Genomic DNA, 19,853 nt, shown 5'->3' on the forward strand with positions numbered 1-19,853 from the left:
TGATCTGTATTTAACTGTGCACAAAGGCTTCTTTTACACTAACATAATAGCTCATCATTTATATAATACATATCATTATAATCACTCTGTCCATTTATAACTTATCTACACGCACTTTGCTAATGTTTTCACTTTCTTGTCGGATGCATTTTTACTGCTGCTTACTCTGACGAAGGAACAATGACAATAAAACTGAATGTAATCCAAAATCTACAGAAAAAAAAAAACAGCACATCAACTTTCCTCACAGAGTGTCAATGTGACCTACTGAGGATTTGAACAAAAAACTACCTAATAAAGGCCAAAGACAACTGGAACTCCTCAGCAAATGTCCTGCAGATGTGAATGTTTTTGTTCATTTGTCTTCAGCAGCAGTCAAAAGTTTGGACACACTTCCTCATTTAAAGGGATGGTAAAGTGCAACTTTTGATCGTTATGTGTCAATATAGTGACCTCTTCAGTCTGGTGACCCATTCGGGGTGAACACTCAGCCTCTTGCCCAATGCATTCTGGGATCGACTCCAACCTACTGTGACCACAGGCAGAACAGCAGATAGAAAAATGGATCGATAGATGGGATAGTGACCTTTCATTTCCTACAATAAGCAAATTATTTTAACACCACACAATAGGACCTTCTGATCCAATGAAACAGGAAACTTATTAAACTGCTTGAAAGACAGCACTTAAATAAAATCAGTCTTTTATTCAACAAGTTAGACAAATCAACTTTTACAACATGAGCACAGAGAAAGTAAATTTCCCCACTGTAATGCCCGAGGAAGAGAAAGACACTTGACTTGAATACATCTGTTTTCTAAATAGGATGCCGACCGTTTAAAAAAAGTTGAAATGAACAGGAGTCTGTTTAATTGACTAATTAACATATTTACTTTGGAGGAGGCAGTTCTTTTGAGACATGAATATTAGGTAGCGGTGTTCTTTCAACAGTGATATGGAGTAAAAAGAGTGAGGTATTGCCATGCGTTCGCCAATAAAATGAAGGGCTTTTTTTTAAAAACTCCCCATCCCTCCCCCGCCCCACCCCCAGTTTCCACAGATGTCTCGGATTATTCTCTTGAGTTCAGAATAGCCTAACTTCTCTTCAACACACTGGAGCCAGACAATATGGCGTTTTGGAACATTTTTTTTTTTTCCCCCTTCAAACTTCAAACACATTATACTGTTCAAATTTTGGAAAGATTGTGCAGTCTTTGTAAACAGTCACATGTGACAGGGCTTAACAGCAAGTGCATTTTTATTTCTATATGTGCTTTTGTGTGTATATGGCGGTATTAAGAAGAAGAAGAAGAAAAAAAAGTTGTTTATTGTTTTCCTTGTGGTCCAGTTAACGGCTTAAAGGCAGATTAATGTTCTGCTCAACAGTCCCCGGAAATTGGGCAGCACTTTTGGGTAACGCAGTCTGCTCGCTGTATGTTCACAGTTTAATGGTCCGCACGTCTCAGACACATCCTGAGAGAACAACTGTCGGTCCACATGGGGTTTTTTTTTTTTTTTCCATTCATTTACTTTAGCTAACCGCTGCGGCTACCGTGCCGTGACCATCCACAGGCCCAGTGCCACGTTGGCTGCCAGCAGGGCGCTGCCCGCCAGCAGCAGGAAGAAACCAATCAGCTCCCGCTTTTGACGGTCCGTTACCACAGTAACCAGCGTGGCCTCCAGCAAGGCGTTGAGCATCCACTGACCGTCGAGGGCGAAGCACGGTACGGAGTTGACTACGGCTAGAGCGCCGGAGAGGGAAACCACGTATCTGAGAGACAGCAGGGCTAAGGACAATAAGGACGGATTATTCATTATTCACATCTTAGGAGTTTGACCTCTTACTGACCTCTGAATACACTTTGCTGAGTCACAGGAGGCAACTAGCATAGATAATTTGATTAGTTTTGTGCTAATTAGTAAAACTAACAAAAACAAACAATAAAAACCAGCCTATTTAGAAGAACAAGGTCTTACATGCTCTTTACATAGACAGTGAGTTTGGTTGTGAATTGAGAGATTGTGTACAACTTAACATCAGATCAGCAGATGTAGGAGTGGTTGCTCGTCATTCATCACTCAACATATTTTAAACCAGAGTCACCATGAAGTCACCATGCTTATGCACTGATTACAAAGTCAGCTCTAAACTGCAGTGCCTTTCATGACATCATCAGTGAACTGGGAGAAAGATTAGGCCTCTATACTGGGAGTCGTACTTGTTACATGTATGTATTCCTCTAAAGTCTTGATGTATTTATGCTACAGACTCTACATGAGATTATACAAACCTGCGGTACTGCATCGTCTCCCTTTATATTTTGTCTCTCATTATAATTGCTAATCATGCTGACACAGAATATTCTTTATATAACCCATGCCTTTGTTTCTGCCATATTACAACCCTTTCTATAAACTTAACATTCACCTCACAGTGACTTGTATTTATACAACACATCTTTCTAACATGTTTAAACTGAACTCATCACCTTAACTCACAAAAATCTTGCCATCAAACTAAATATAACCTTAACAGTGAGCTCCAGCCAGCAGCTCACAGGACACATGTGTGAATGTGTGTACCCTATTAGGTGCATAAAGGAGAAGAAGTGCAAAACATATCTAAACAGTAACTGTAGTAACTGACACAGAAAAATGGTTCAAAAAAGTGTTTTAAGTGCTGCAGCACGGCTGCAATCAGAAATGTCCACAGCTAGCAATTAAGGGTTACATCCAGCCATTCAGGCTCTGATGAGCCATCATCAGCCTTGAAGTACATCTGGTTCCTCGACTGAAGCAAGATGATTAGATGGGAAACAGGAGCCTGACATTCAAAAATAATAATGTTCAAAGGCCCTTCAAAATTATGTATTCAACAAATGTATCCATTTTTGAAGTAAGCCGTTTGCATTCAACAGACAGTAGCCAAGGACATAGATTATATTATCCTTCTCTCCTTTAAAAAGTAACATCATTTGTTTAAATTTTGGGTGAGTGACTTTGAAGAGTCGTGTTCGCTTTTTCGAAAAACCACCTCGTCATCGTCCATCATCTGATTACGACCGAGGCCAAATCCTTTAAACATGAAAGGATACTTGCAGAAGGTCTCCAAGAAGACGGGCAGATCCAGGTGGAGGAAACCGAAGCGGGGGACGAAGTTTGTCAGACTCACTGGGAACGAAAAAAAACAGAGGAGGAGTTTATATAAACAGCGTTTTAATCCGTTCATCAGTTCATGAGACTGTCGGCAAACAAGACAACAAGCCTCTTCCTGCTCGCTCACTGTTCATGAACGGTGAGTCAGCTCAACAGCTACACTGTAAACAGTAATTACATGAATATTACACATGTACATGCTCGTGCCTCCTTCAAGGGTGGGACTGTCAGAAAAAAAAGCATCTAGTTGCAACTTTGACGCTGAAAATAAAAGCTGTTTTATTTTATTTTTAGCTCCCCAAAAAAAATTCAGACCTCAGATACTTAATCATACACCTATCAGCCACAACACTGAAAAAAGCGTAAGCCTAACAGCCGAAACACAGCAGGCACGGACACCATGTGTCATGTAGGATGGGGCAGAGCGGGGTCTTTGTAGCGTGCGGTTGCGTACCAGCCATTGAGTTTAGCCAAGTGATGATGCATTTAGTTTTGCAGGGTTTGGAAGTGTAGGCTATATGAAATGGTACTGAATGAATGAACTAGATCGTTTTAACTACAGGATCATGATACATGTTGATTTGATTGATTTATTTTGATGTGCAATGTAAAAAAAAAAGAAGCCCACAAGGTTGCACTGCCTCTGGTACAATGATGCAGAGGCGCCTGAGCGATGAAGCAAGTGGAGCAAATGCATCCGCATGATTCAACGAGGGGGAGCAAAGTTATGGTTTTGCTCACTTTTTGTCTTTTTAAGAATAAACTTCTCATCATACAGTCCACCGCGATCAGGTGATTGTATTTAAGCGGCCTATATCAATGATCATTTTACTATTTTCAGTAATCTGATGTTTTCAGACCAGCCTTTGAGTTGGTTCAGTCCAAACCGTCGTGAGAGAGAGAGAGAGCACAGCTTTTCCTCACAGCGCCAAACTGTCGGAATTAACAAACAGTTAAATGCTCAGCGGTGGAAAGTAACTCGTTTAGACTTCTGCAGAATACTCGGCGTTAGTTTCAGTTTAAGTCAGATTTAGGGTGGAATTATTTTTAAATATGATGATGCATCACTTCGTGTAATGATCTGTCATCTGGCTGCTGTGCTTTCATTATGATTATTCTCTGACTTCCTCATACAAGTTTACTCTGAGGAGAAGTAAGGTCCAGTCCTCAACTAAAACAGCCACTTTAAGTCTTAAGGAGCAAAAATCACCTTCTGAGTTGTGCATTAAAATAGTCCTTGATTTGAGAAAATGTAGGTTAAAAGTTATGATTATTCATTCCTGTATAACATTACAGCTACATCAGCTGGTGGTGCTAATAGCTCCCAGTAGAACCAGTGTGTGGGATTAGAATTAGATAGTTAGTTTGTTATTAGATAGTTGTTGTGGGGCCATTTCATTCATCCAGAGTGTTTGTTTGTTGACTTATTGTATTGAGTAGTAGTAGCAATATTGAGAATAGCAGCCCTCAGGTTTAACATTGTTTAACCAGGTTTAATTACACAAATATGTCATTTATATAGATTGTTTGTCCTCGTTTAACCTTAAAGAGCCTGCAACCTACTAACATTTTAGGCTACATAATGTTTTTATGAATATAATTTCAAATATGAAACAGTCATTCTTCTAATAATCATTTCCTGTCCTGATCCACCCAATTATACACTGTTCTTGATGAATTCTTGGTTTTCAATCTAACTAATCTAGACTAATGCAGGTGGCTGTTTCTTGACTTAATCCAAGAGGCTGGGTGGTGTGTATTTTTTTTTCTTGGGGGGGATGCCAAAAGCACCTAGAATGAGCCCATGAGCATCATAACTGGAGACCATGGAGCGATGGAAGAAGGTGGCCTGTTCTGATGAATAACGCAGGCCAGCAGAGGCGGTGTGATGCTCTGGGTGATGTTCTGCTGGGAAACCTTGTGTCCTGGCATCCATGTGGATGTTACTTTGACACGTACCACCTTACCTAAACAGAAGACCAAGTACACCCTGTCATGGCAACGGTATTCCCTGATAGCAGCGGCTTCTTTCAGCAGGATAATGCGCCCTGCCACACTGCAAAAATTGTTTAGAAATGGTTTGAGAATCATGACAAAGAGTTCAAGGTGTTGCCTTGGCCTCTAAATTCCTCAGATCTGTGGGATGTGCTGGAAAAACAAGTCCAATCCACAGAGGCCCCTCCTGGCAACCTACAGGACTTAAAGGATCTGTTGCTAATGTCGGTGCCAGATACCAGAGGACACCTTCAGAGTCCATGCCTCAACAGGTCTGAGCTGTTTTAGCAGCACAAGGGGGACCAACACAATATCAGGCAGGAGGTTTTCATGTTGTGGCTGATCGGTGTGTTTTAGATCTTATTTTGTGATTCCAATATAACGATAACAATCATTTCTTACCACATATATACACTTACCTGCGTACTGAAGGTGCGGCGGATACCCCACAAACAGCATTTGTGTGTTGGGGAGGTGTGTGACACGGATGAAGCGAGTCTGGTTCTCCAGAGAGGGGGTGACGCAAACGCTGGCGGCGTGGGAGTGTGCGGCGCACTCGCTGTCGGTACGGCACACTCGCGTCCCCGTCACCATCTTACGCACCGGCATACAGGCGTACTGCAGCCACAGGATTACAGAAAGAAGGTAAATTGAACCAATCAGTTCAGTGGGAGACTTTGATAACCAACATATAAATTCAGTTGTCCAATAATGTTTTTTCCCCCCCAACTAAAAAAAAAATGGATAGAAATCAGGTTATTTTATCTGCAGAACTTAGAAACAGTAACTCATGCATTCATTTCATCCCAGTTAGATAACTGAAATGCACTCTTCTCATGCCTCAGACAACAAAACCTCAATAAACTCAATAAATTCAAAATGTAGCAGCCAGACTCATAACCAGGTCTAACAGGGGGGGACACATCACGCTGGTTTTAGAATCACTTCATTGGCTCCCAGTCAGTTTTAGAATGGATTTTAAATTTTTAATGATAGCGTTAAAGGCTCATGGGGGGGTCAGCTCCAGAATGTATAGCTGACCTGACCCCCTACTGGCCTCAATGCAATCTGAGATCCTCTGGTAGGTCGATCCTGGTCAGTCAAACCTTAAAACTACAGGTGACCGGGCCTTTTCTGTTCGGCCTCAGCTGTGGAGGGAAGCTAAAACATGGTCCTCTTTTAAGTCATTTTAACGTTAAAACCCCACTATTTTATAATTGCTTTTTATTGATTTGGATTTGGTTTGCTTATTGTCTTTTGTTAAATTGTATGTAAAGCACTTTGTATAAAAAAGCTATTATTTTAAATTATTGTTCCTGTTGTTAACTTTCTTGTTTTCTGGTTTCTTGTACTTGTGTCTCATGATGTTTGCTATCTTGTTTTCTTTTTTTTACATTATCTACATCCATAATAGTCCATTGTTTTAATGTCACACTAATTTATGTTTTCATGACTATGACTGTGGTTATCTTTTTCAATGACCCTGACATGTTTTTAAAGCACATTTGCAACACTGTCACACAAACATGTGGGATATTTTGCAGCCAACATACAGGAAAGCATAAATAAATCAAAGTCAATGGAAGGACATTTGTTTTACTTTCTTCTAGTATTAAGACTTTGTGTTGTTGAAATTTGATTTTGTCTGTGTTCGTAATTGTTTTTTTTCTGTGCATTAAATCCACATAGTTGCATACAAAGTGGCACAAAGTGCACTGAATAAAGGAAGTAATATAAATATACTTTTGTCTAAACGGGGTTGGAAACCTGCTCATATGATAAGTCAGTCACAAAAAAAGCCCCAGTCAGTCTGTGTGTGTGTGTGTGTGTTTGTGTGTGTGTCACCTCTCTCTCTCTGTTGTTCCTGCTCTGTGGTTTGATGTAAGAGAAGCAGAGGTCTGTCAGGCTGTTGTTGCTGCAGCAGTCCATCGTTCCATCCAATCGCTTGAAAGCTACAGAGAGAAAGAGAGCAAGAGAAAAAAAAAAAAAAGATGGATGGAGGAGAGAGAGAGAGAGGGTAGCGGATTGATTAGATTTGTGTGTCGGGCTGGAAAACAAATATCAGACACGAAAAGATAAATGTCACTGATGATGTTTCTTTCTTTTTTTAGGTAAATATAGTCGCAGCTGATGATTAGAGAAGAACAGAGAATCACACACGTTATGACATTACTCAGATTATTCTGCTGACTTCTGATATGACCTCAGGCGTTACAGGAAGTCACACAAACTGACTTTGCTGATTGTATACTATTAATATGCAGATGTTTTCATTTTTATTAAGGTTTACATAGTCTCTGCATAGTCTATATATACACTCCAGACCTTTGTGCTGTACAAACAGTACACCCACCTCGTCCGTGAGCCCAGCTGGGCTGCAGGCTGGCGACGGGGACACAGTATCCGGTCTGCGGGGTGTGGGAGAGGTGAGACAGGCAACTGCTCCAGTCCTCCACTCCTTTGACCGGACAGTCCTCCAGCCCCGTCACTATGTCCCCGACTGATAGGCCCCTGGGACCGTCAGCCGCAGAGCCCTGGTCCGACCCACACGAACAGAAAAATGTCAAAAAAGGTCACAAAAAAAAAAAAAGCATTGTTTTTATGGTTTGAATCCTGCAATCTTGCAACGCTGGGGAAAAAAATTCTGTTGTAGACGGGGAACTGACAAACACGCTTTTCCCCCTCGCCAACTGCTGCCAAAGAGTCCTTGAGCAACATCGGACTACTTCTGTGTGGCTGTGTGAATTACTGAGTGCATGCTTGTGCAAAGATGAAAATGCGCATTCGTGCCTGCTAAACCTAGCCAGGATCAAGGTTAGAAAATAAATAATATATCACTGCAACACTGGGAGGAAAAAAAAAACATGAGAAAACAGTGAAGCAGTGGAATGTAATACTCACACAGGAGCTGAAAATGACATTTTGACACAATGTCAACCTGAAAATAAAATGTTCCTCACAGTGTGACTCACTGGGTTAAAGGATGGTGGTTTTCTATATTTTTCTTATTGTCAACAAATCTCATGTGCAGAGCAAAACCGACAATTATCTAAATATTTGTTTTTGTGCTACATTTCTCAAAGAACTTCAGTACAAAGTCGAGAGGTTGCAATAAGTAGCGCGACAAGCTAATGAAGCTCTGTAAACTGAACCGCATTCCAGCACATGTTCACCGGCGTCTGCCTTACAAGGACTGAAGATGTGATTACCGGTATTTATCTTTGGAGCCGTTTCTAAACAAACTAGCGTCCCCAAAAGCCTTTTGAGGTGAAGGAACATGTTAACCAGTGTAACCGTGTGGCTCGTTGATGTGTTTTTAATACTTTTTGAACAACGACGGAGGTCTACAGCACAGAGGATCGGGCTTTAGATATGCACACACACACACACACAATACTTGTAAGTATTCATTGTTGGTTTGACTCTGCACGTGACAATAAGAAAAAAACAGTTACACTGACCTGCACAACTTCAGTGACCAGCGCCCCGGCACCGGTGGAGTACATGGGGAACAGAAAGAGAGGCAACAGGAAGAGGACGGCTAACGCTGCCACACACAGAACGAAGTTGTGCCACACTCCTGCAGAGAGAGAGAGGAAAGAAAACTTCTGTAAAATCTTCACATTTTTGCTTTAAGTTTAATTAAATTCTTTGATTGGGTTGACATTTCTGACCTTTTAAAACATCTGTTAAGAATTATAACCTGTAAAGTTACCACTTCAAAAGCCAAACACACCAGGATTGTATGATAGAGTCCATGAATACTGTTGTAACAACCATTATGTGTGTTCTCCACATATCTGGACAGTAGGATGTTATGGAAAAAACTGCTCACTGCTCACTAAAAATAACTGTATATACCATCTCAATTATACAGGACGACACAGTCGCTCTCCAAAAAACCATGAGGGGGAAAATCTAATTGCCTGCTGAAGTCAAGGCACAACTTTTAGTTCTTATTTCTACAGGATTTGGTGCAAATCCGCCATACAAACACGGTGACAGCAGCATCGGGCGCCGGGCTGGACGAGAATATCTGGTAAGAAGAAAATGAATAGTTGAAGATATCTTGAGGAAACTCTTTCCTCTTGGGAAAGACTGTACTTTTTTCAGTCTGCTGGTTACTACATACAAATTACAGTGGAAAAAAAAAAAAGAATGATTTAAAGGTTTTTTTAATTTTAGGGCATAAAGGGCAGCATAAAACATAATGTGTATGTGTGATATTTACTTTATAAGGTAAACAAAACTATTAAAAGTTGCGTCATCCGTCTCTACCAGAAGAAATAATAAACATGTTATGTGAGAGAACCCCCCTGCGTATGGCACGATCTCCGCTGTGGAGAGAGGAGGACGGAGACAGAGACTGATAAATAAACACAGCATGCTGTTATGTCACCACTCCCCCATGGGAACAGCATCTCTCTCTCTCTCTCTCTTTCTCTCTCTCTATCTGTCTCTCTCTCGTTTGTCATATGACTTGATAGGACGTCTCGGTTTTATGCCTGCAGTCACCAGCAGAGTTATTTTCTTGTTGTATTAAGGAAAGGAAAAGCCTGGAGGAAAGTAAAGTCTCTGACTAAAGATACAGATGCTTTTCACAGCAGCCCTTCACTGCCCTCTGAAGGCTTCTGACCGCAAAGGGGAACTTCAATTGTATTGCTTTTTAATTATAGGTGCAGTGTGTAAGATTTATGGCATCTAGCAGTGAGGTTATAGATTGCAACCAACTAAATATCCCCACCTCCCTCCCCTTCAAAGTGGGTAGAAGAACCTACAGTGGCTATGAAACTCACAAAACACGCAAAAGACCCTCTCTAGAGCTGGTTTGTCCATTCTGGGCTACTGTAGAAACATGGCAGTGATACAAAGAGATCATTCTAAGGTAACGAAAACATAATGATTGTTATTTTCAGGTGATTATACACTAATTAAAACACACTTATGAATATTATATTCCATTTCTGCCGAGTCCGTTCCACTAGATGCCACTAAATTCTACACACTGCACCTTTAAAGTCTCTCTCCACTCAAAAATGTGTTTTTTGCTTATTGTTACTTCAGTTGGATGTTTGTTTTCACATTTATCTGTTGAAACTGGAAAGTTTCTCTGTGTTCACTGAAAATCTGAGTTTGAGGCGTTTAAGGCGCCTACGAGCGTGATTGGTGACATCACAGCTCGTTTGATTCTGGTCCGACGTTCGACTTACATGAGTGTGATGTGGAAACTTGAAGCTTCCAGTAAACAAACACTGAGAATGAACTTTCCAGTTCAGTAGAGAGACATGTTGTATCCAGCGGTTAAACTTTTGAAATGAAAAATATTTGTGCATTTATAGATTATGGAATTTTTAATGAGGGAGAAAAAAAAATACAAAAATGTGTTGACAGTTAACAGAACACATGTCCACAATATGCATAACACATAACGAGCAAACTGTTTACCATCAATGGTAAGAAATTCACTTTTCACAGAGGGTACTTTTTGCCTCTTTCAGGCAGCTTTTTCTCACTTTTCAGGTGATTTTACTCAACTTTTAACTCAATATTGACAAATCAACACTCAGTTTGCAGCACTAAGGTTTTTAATTTCTTTTCCACTTCTGGAAACTGTCACAAGAAGACAGTACTGGTGTTTTCCTCTTTGATCTTTCACTAAATTGACTGCTGAGTTTTAACAATACTGGTCCTCAAGGATGTTTATATGATGTGATTTTTTTCCTGCTGCTTCTTCAAGCTGCCTACTTGAAAGCTTTCTGATGAAAAACTGCAGCAGTTTTCTTTTACAGACACCACTGGAAGTAATCAACCATTACTGGCCAGTTACCTACGTTGGCCTGTAGGGGACATAAGTCACATTCATGCATGAATAACTGCCATCTCTACCGATCAATTCATCAAAATCAAATTTTCTTAATTGCAGACTGAAATGATTTGATGTGAAGCAGCTGTCAGAAATAAAAGACCTTGGAGTGACCTTCACGGGCAAAACAGTAAGTATTTAACAAAATGCTCATAATAATTGTGATTAATAGTTGTGATCACATTTGCTTGCGAAACAATCAGGATTATGGTCTGTGCTGTGAGGAGTTATCAGGAGGGATCTGCATAGAAACAACTCACCGGCACAGAAGATGCGCAGCTGCTGAGTGGGTGATATAAGGTTGAGATGTGTGGTGAAGAGGTCCACGAACGCACCGGGATACACCACGAACACAAACATCCCGAAGCCATTCACACGCACCTGCTCCCTGGAGGAACATGAGAGGACGTTAAGCACAAGTGTAAAGGATGAGGATGTGTTTATTTACTAAAAAAACTGATTCATCGCACAATTTGCTGTGATTAATAGCGATTAATTACGTTTTTTCTTCTTAATTTCTGAATTTCAAAACCATCAAGGCCATTAAAAATTAGATATTAGCTTACAAGGCAATAATTTCTTACATGCGCTAATATAAATGAGCCCGCTACAGCCTTTGAAAAGCAGTAATGTGTTAATCGCATTTATTTTTTTTTACGTGTTAAATATTTCCAAAATGAACGCGTTAATTTTGACAGCACTATTATTTACACACCAGTGACACATCTGCAAAACACTTGAGTGTGCAGCTAATGAGCCTTGTTCCCAGTTTAAATGAACCAAATGACAAATCAGTGCTAGTACAGCTTTTAGTGTAATTATATTTTACTGCTTTTAATCAATCAATTAATCACTTTATTTGTCCCTGAGGGGCAATCGGTCGTGCGACAGTGTAACACAAGATAACAAGACAAAGCACATTAACTCAACATATGAATATAAAAATATCGGAATACAAAAGAAAGCAGAGTACACACATTAAAACACATTAAAACAATATAAATATAGACATAATAACAAAAGATTTGGGTCCTGAGGAGGTTTCTTCTCCTCACAGAGCTGAGAGACGGCCGAGAGGATGAAAGAGTTTTAGTTTCTGTTAGTTTTTGCTAATTAGACTCTAAAAAGAGAAGCAGAAGGTAAGATCTGAAACTCTGGATGTATATGTAGAGGATGGGAGCTGTCAGCCTGAACAGACTAATTACCTATCTATATTATTATTAAAAGAAAAGGCAAGGAACATCTCTTTTAAGACTTGTTTTCAGTTGTTATGTTTCCTGCTATAAGTGGACACTGATCACTACAGTTCAAAGTTAAGAAGCTCCTGTGTGATGACAGGATATAATAATATATAATAATGAAAAGAAAAATGGAGAGAAAACACATAAAAGCTGCTGGTCACGCAACTCATGACTAACAATGTCAGAAAACAGTGAAAAATGAAATTTACTACTTCCCAGATCCCACAGTTATGTTCTGTCTGACTACAAAAGCAATAAACACATAAACTACAGAGTGTTTGTGCTGTAGCTGCTATTTTTAATTACATTTCATGACATTTTTGCAATATTAGTAGCAGTTGTGCACTAGTAGTAGTCATAGTGTTTTAATTAATTAGACTGTTTTGAGAAATAAACACACAGAGCTATGAGGGATGAGATCAGCTTTAGAGTTGTTCCCTGCTGTAGCTGCTCCCGATAGTCACCTAAAAAAGCTCACAAAATAGCTAAAACCCTTTAATCCCCTTCTTTATTTACATGCACTGGCATCGGTCACCTCTGTCCTATTTTTCTGTCTTAATGGACGGTGGAGGCTCTTCACCCTGCTTGTTGACAAGGCAACAGATTGTGTTATGACGTGTGTGTGTGTGTGTGTGTGTGTTTTACCTCAATGCTGCCACCGCGTGGCCCAGCTCATGTATAACTCCGCTGAGCAGCAGGGCGATGAAGAAGTAGGCCAGCTGACTGGTTGGCAGATTGACACCTGGGACCTAAAGAGGAGAAACATCGAGACGACAAGACAAACATCCTTCATCACCGTCTTCAAGAGGACATTTTTGCTTATTTCAGAGATTTTTTTTAACCTTCTTGATGTGATTTTATCTTTTCCTTTTATCATACTATGACGTAATTTATCTGCCCTGCAGATTTGGCAAATAAACACTCCGTTTGTATGACTAATCTGTATCTAAATCTTTCCTTTCCACCCTTTTTTTTGTCTCCTCTTCCATATTAATTGTTTCATGTTTTGCTGAAGCTGTGGTTTCTGTGTGGTTTTTCCTCCGCTGCTGGCTGTGTGCTGCAGGATGAATACTTAGTTATAAATGGCCTCGTAATAGCTTCCCATGAATCACCTGCAGTGGTCCGATGGGGATAGTGCTCATGTTAATGTGCGGCTATTTGACACCTCAATGAATAAAAAGTGAACAGGAGGGAAATGCTAAATAAGAGCCCTACTCATAACTGGGGGCATTTTTCGCCCCCCCCCCCCCCTTGTTTGAATTGAATAGGTTTGAACTTTGAAAGGCATTTCTGCTCTGAGCTGCTGTTAGTCTCTGACCCTACGCACTGAAAACAACCGCAAAACCCTTATAATACCATTTTAACTGAATATTTGCTCGATTTGTTGGATGTTTCATGTAAATCTACACACTTAAAATATGCTCACAAATGCGCGTAACCGTGTGTACGTACCACCACCTGCAGGGTCTGCTGACCTCCCATGCGAGGGTTGTCTGTGGTCATCTGAGCCAGCGTCTGCTGCAGCGTCTTTATCAGCAGCACCACTGACCCCAGCATGGCAACTATACCGAACACCAGACCGCTGCTGAACCTGGAGGAGAGATAGAATTGATGTAACAGAGCAATTATCCTGAGAGGTGTAATCTAGCAGAACTTTATTAGGCTATAAATGTGATATAATCATCTGAAAAACAAAATTAAGTGCAAGTGCGGAAAAGACGCAGACATGGAATCCACAACACAAAGGTTATAAAGGCTTTTTTTTCCATAAAACTCTACAATAAAAGACAATCAAATAGTGGTGAGATATTAAAGGAAGAGGGGTCTGGAGAAGATAAGTCGGCCGTTAGAGTTACTTCATAGGTGAGAAAAGTTTCCAGCAGCTCTACGACTAAATTGGAAGCAACTCTGTGTGATACTTGGCAGTTTTGACTTTTATACTGGACTGGCTACCATTTAAAATGTTTTCCATACTCGGCACTTTGACGACTGATTCCTCAATGATAATGTTTCAATAACTTTTTATTCTAATACAGTCTAACTATTGTCTTTCCTGTCAGAAATCTGTCATTCTTACACTTGACATGTTGTTTTGCTTTCTGATAAAATCTTGAATCTTTTTAAATTTGCCATCTTCAGGGCAGTCTTGTCGATTATTACAAAGGTTCAAAGGTTCAATTTATTCAACCATAAAAGGATGGAAGTAACAGCGCCTCCATGTCCTTATCAACCGCTGCTGATTACCAACACTCAGTAAATAAATACAGACATGTAAACCAGCAATAAATACAACATAAAAATAGATGACAATATAAAAGTTGAATGGGTTCAATCCTTACAACGTTCTGGTTATACTGCCGCATCTCCTGTGTAGGATAAGTCGAAATGTCTGCTGTGAAAAAGGGTTAAAAATATCTAAAACTTCTCTCTAAAGGAGCATAAAAACCTCAGTGAAGGTGCAGTAAAAAAGCAAAAACAGTTGGGAGTTAAGGAGTCGTTACAGAGCGATCCTCACCACAGGTAGAGGGCTCGGGGGTTGATGCGTGCGCAGTACGCGAACAGCCGGTTGAACATGGTGGTCTGCCATCTCACGTGGAAAGGGGACAGCATCAGCCCTCGACTCGCCAGCCATGACTCGTAGCTGATCCGGTGTGTCGATGACGACTGCGGGAGTCAATGGAAAAGTGGAAAATGTTATCGAAAAGCACACTCTCTGAGTCAATGCATTCCTGGAGGTCAGTGTTGTGATTAAAGCCCCATCAATACTGGATTTCTATTTAAGAGTTTAAAATTCCTGTTAATAATGTATAGCTGATGTTCTTTTTTTTAACATATACACATAAAACTAGAACGTATTTTTTATTAGAGCGGTAACAATTGGTCTATTAATCAATTAGTCAATAGACAGAAAATTAATCTGCAATACTGATGATTTTTGAAGCAAATATGCTAAGAAATGTGCTGGTTTTGGCTTCTAAAATGTGATAATCTTATGCTTTTCTTTGTCATACATGATAGTAAACATAATATATTTGGGTTTTGGACTGTTGTTTGGACAAAATAAGAAATTTAAAGATGTAAAAACTGACTGTTTAAATTAATCATCAACTATTTTGAAAATCAATTAATATTCTGGTCTATTTCCTGGTTTATTTAGTCCTCTATGATAGTTGACTGGGTATTTTTTGGGTTGTGGACTGTTGGTTTTCTGTTCAACATCTACATGCTCCCACTAGCTCAGATTACGGGAAACAATAAAATATGTTACCACAGTTATGCAGATGACACACAAATTTACATGACCGTATCACCAGGGGACTATGGTCCAATACAAGCGCTGAGTAAGCGCATTGAACATATCAATGATTGGATGTGCCAGAATTTTCTTCGGTTAAACAAAGACAAAACTGAAGTAATTGTTTTTTGGAGCCAAGGAAGAATGTTTAAAAGTCAGCTTCAATCAGTGATGTTAAAAACCACAAACCGAGCCAGAAATCTTGGTGTAGTCATGGACTCAGACCTGAATTTCAACATTAAGACAATTACAAAGTCAGCCTGCTATCACCTGAAGAATATATCAAGAATTAAAGGACTTATTTCTCAGCAGGATTTGGAAAAACTTGTCCATGAGTTTATCTTCAGTAGACTTGACTACTGTAACGCTGTCTTCACGGGTCTCCCTAAAAAAATTTTTATCTGTCTTATTCCCTTTTTAGCTTCTTTTTTATTTCCAAATTAAACACTTTTTAATTTTTTTTTAAATGTCTTTTTACTTGCGTTGCTTTTATATTCTGTTTTAATGCCTTTTATGCTTTACTTAAGTAAAAGAACCAATAAAGCAATGTAAAAATAAAAGTAGTGGTTTGGTCCCTCTGATTGATATATTATTATATATGACATCATTAGATTATTAATAGTGAAGCATCAGTGTTAGAGCAGCATGTTACTGTTGTAGCTGCTGGAGGTGGAGCTAGTTTCAACTACTTTATATACAGTTAGCTAGTTTAGGCCAGTGGTTCCCAACCTAGGGGTCGGGCCCCTCCAAAGGGTCAGCAGATAAATCTGAGGGGTCGTGAGATGATTAATGGGAGAGAAAAGAAGAAAAAAACAAAGTTCTGATACATAAATCTGTTTTCAGTTTTTGGACTTTTTCTCTAATGTTTGATTTCTGGTGAAATATTGGATCATTTGAACATTTATTGAAATGAAAGCATGTGAGATGAGAAGGAAAAATCACTATTTGGTGGAGCTGTTAACAACTCATAAACATCTGAAATGTGACCCCGACTACACACTGCTTTTTGTAAGACGTCAAAAGCCAAAAAGGTAGGATACCACTGGTTTCATCTTTAACAATGTGTTGTATTTTAAAAGCTTGTTATATTATCCATTGTGTCAAATCTTCATCTGAGAAGTAACTAAAGCTGTCAAATAAATGTGGTGGAGTAGAAAGTACAATATTTCCCTCTGAAATGAAGTGGAGTGGAAGTATAAAGTAGCATAAATATTCAATTACCTTCAAAATTGTACTAATTTATATATACAGGTGATTAAACCTGTTACATCCCCCTATGACAACGTAGCACATCTTGTTGCATCACTGCGTTAGCTAGGGCTACTTGAGGCAGCCTCTGTATCTCTTTAAAGTTACACTCCCCCCATGTAGGGCTGCTTGCAGCTTATTTAAGACCATAAACATGTATTCACCCTCAGCAGTGTGTCGGCGAGATACACTGCACACCAGGCTGCCACCACACACACCAGCAGAGGCACAGGGATCATGGTGCATCAACAGTCACTCCGCGGAGACGATGAAACCAAAACTGCGCCGTCTCCATCGCCCCGTCCGCCCGCTGTTTGTCCCGCAGTTAACCGCCGGTACACATGTTTAACACTTCATTACAGTGTAAATATTGTTTTACACTAAATGTGAGGTAATAAGATACAGGGTTTGTTTACAGAGATGCCGTGAATGGAAGATGGAAAGACCCGTTAGCGTTGTCAGTACACACACTTCCTGGTTGTTCTTCTTCTTCTACGAGTTTAAAGGCGCATTACCGCCACCTGCTGGACTGGCTGGAACAACAGACTGGCAGACAACAACAACAAACAAATAAAACAAGATTAAATTCTCTCTATTACACCTGTTTCCTTACAGATCCCCTCCAGACATGTATTAAGACATCTAAAAAATATTCTTATTGGAACAATAATGTGTGTCTGATATTGTTTTTCCATTAAAAAAAAGTATAATTACCATGTTAAAATCCTTAATCTAGACTCTATATTTTATTTTAGAAGTTTAACTGCTGGATACAAGATTTCTAATACTTAACTGTAAAATGCATTCTCAGTGTTTGTGCACTGGAGGCTTCAAGTTTCCATGTCACACTTGTGTAAGTTGAATATTGGACCAGTATTGGCTACCAAACTAGTTGTGATGTCACAAATCATGCTTGTAGGCCCGCCTCTTAAAGTCAGATTTTCAGTGAGCACAGAAAAACTTTCCCTCTTCAGCAGACAAATGTGAAAACAGCTTTCTAGTGTCAAACTCTGCACATATTGTACATCATTCTGCACAGAGAAGCTCAAACATCCATCTGTAGGAACAAGAAGAAAAACACATTTTTGATTGAAGGGGGACTTTAATATATTTACACTCAATTTTATATTTATATCTACATCTGTATCCATACTTCTATTTATATTCTCCTTTTTTGCACACACCTAGTTTTTATCATGTCAATATGCAAGCACAAAAGTACACTTGCACAGAAATGTAGATTACTGTCCCCTTTCTTACACTGTTATGTTTGTGTTTATGTTTACTGTTTAATATTGATGTTTATTGCTTTTTCTGTTGACATCTGAACCACATTGAATTCCTTGTTCTTGGCGATATCAAATCTGATTCTTCTGATTCTAATGTGATGTTATGCTTTGCTTCTTTTAATGCTGATACTTTCTTTCCTCCACATGTTGAACAGATTCAGGCTGATTACAATGCGTGCATGATCCAGTTGGGTATCTACCTATTTTATGAAGTGTCTGATTAAGTCCTGTGTGCCCTATCCTTAGATCGGAAACAATTGTGTCTTCACTTTGGTTCCTGCCCAGCTTCCTCCCAGTACCAACATGTTTCTGTATATTATAGAGATGTTTTCTTGTGTCATTGATGTCCCAGTATTCTTGCCACACCTTTTGCATTTGACTCTTAATGATAGTTTTGACCTCAGTTTTACTCAAAGGAACCTTCATACTGACTGACTGTAATTTAAGTGATTGTTTAGCCATTATATCCACACCCTCGTTTCCTTCCACACCTAAAGGATCCCAAATGAAGCAAACTGTCAAACCCTTATTGTGTAATCAGTGTATTATATGATGTACTTCAAACAGAATATCTTATCTGCATGATTTCCTGAGCCTGATGCTTGTGAGTGCTGACAAACTATCAGAAGTAATTAATGCATTATTTTGATTGTTTTCCTCCACCCATTTCTGGTGGCTCGTCTTATACTTCTTTGTGTTCTTATGACAAAGTGCAGCCAAAAGGAGCACTAACGCCACCAAGTGTTGAACAACAGAACATTCCTTGTTGTTCATTCCCTTTAAAGAAAAGGAAAATATTTGTGAAAATTGCATCTTCTGAGCTCTTTTAGAAGATTTTAAAACCTGTTTGTTCAGTCAGTTAATAATTTGTTACTAGTATAATCCCCATACACTCACAACAAGCACTTTATTAGGAACATTAATACAATTCAACAGCTCTGCTATACATTCTAGGTTAATGAAGCAATTATACGTTTTTCAGTTTTTGTTTAAGTTGTCAGAAAAGTGATAATTCTACTTTACCTTTGTTATTGAGGTCATAGTGAGTTGTGGTGGTGAACTGGAGTGCATTATACTGAAAGATGTTCCTAATATTTTGTCCACCACACTAAGATACACGAGGGTAGCAAAATATTAGGAACACTTTTCAATATAATTCACTCCAGTAAACCACAACCACCTGCCACTACGACCTCAATAACAAACTAGAATTATCACCTTTCTGACAACAAAAACTGAAAATGTATAAGCTTCATAAAAGTAGAATTTATGGAAGAGCTGTTGCATTAGATTACACAAATATTGTATAAATATTTTATTCTAAATGTACAGTGTATTATCATACATTTATATCATCAAAGGGTGTATTTTCTGCAAATAGTACATTCAAGTCTCTATTCTAATTGTATTTATTCTATTTTAAATGAGTCTATAAAGTTCTTGTATATAATTTTTCCTTTAATCTATCTATCTATCTATCTATCTATCTATCTATCTATCTATCTATCTATCTATCTATCTATCTATCCATCCATCCATCTATCTATCTATCTATCCATCTATCCATCTATCTATCTATCTATCCATCTATCCATCTATCTATCTATCTATCTATCTATCTATCTATCTATCTCTCTATCTCTCTATCTATCTATCTATCACAGTTTGCACTTGGACTTTGCACTTCTCATTTGATAGCTCATTTGAATGCTCATAAATGACTTATCAAGGTGGTAAATCAAGCAAATTCAAAGTTATTGCATTAT

At 39.0% G+C, this 19,853-nt stretch overlaps 1 protein-coding gene across 1 annotated transcript; it reads right to left on the bottom strand.

Moving 5' to 3' along the window:
- Positions 1-686: 686 nt before the first annotated feature.
- mbtps2 (membrane-bound transcription factor peptidase, site 2) lies at positions 687-17,299 on the bottom strand. The gene is made up of 11 exons (XM_042398947.1): positions 16,963-17,299; positions 14,771-14,919; positions 13,708-13,846; positions 12,901-13,004; positions 11,275-11,402; positions 8,613-8,731; positions 7,505-7,685; positions 6,997-7,103; positions 5,571-5,769; positions 3,096-3,171; positions 687-1,771 (listed from the first exon to the last, which is right to left on the bottom strand). The coding sequence occupies exons 1-11, from the start codon at positions 17,035-17,037 to the stop codon at positions 1,549-1,551; spliced, it is 1,500 nt and encodes a 499-aa protein (XP_042254881.1). The 5' UTR covers positions 17,038-17,299; the 3' UTR covers positions 687-1,548.
- Between the last annotated feature and the right edge of the window lie 2,554 nt (positions 17,300-19,853).

The sequence above is a fragment of the Thunnus maccoyii genome, chromosome 21, assembly GCF_910596095.1.
Source record: "Thunnus maccoyii chromosome 21, fThuMac1.1, whole genome shotgun sequence".
NCBI lineage: Eukaryota > Metazoa > Chordata > Actinopteri > Scombriformes > Scombridae > Thunnus > Thunnus maccoyii.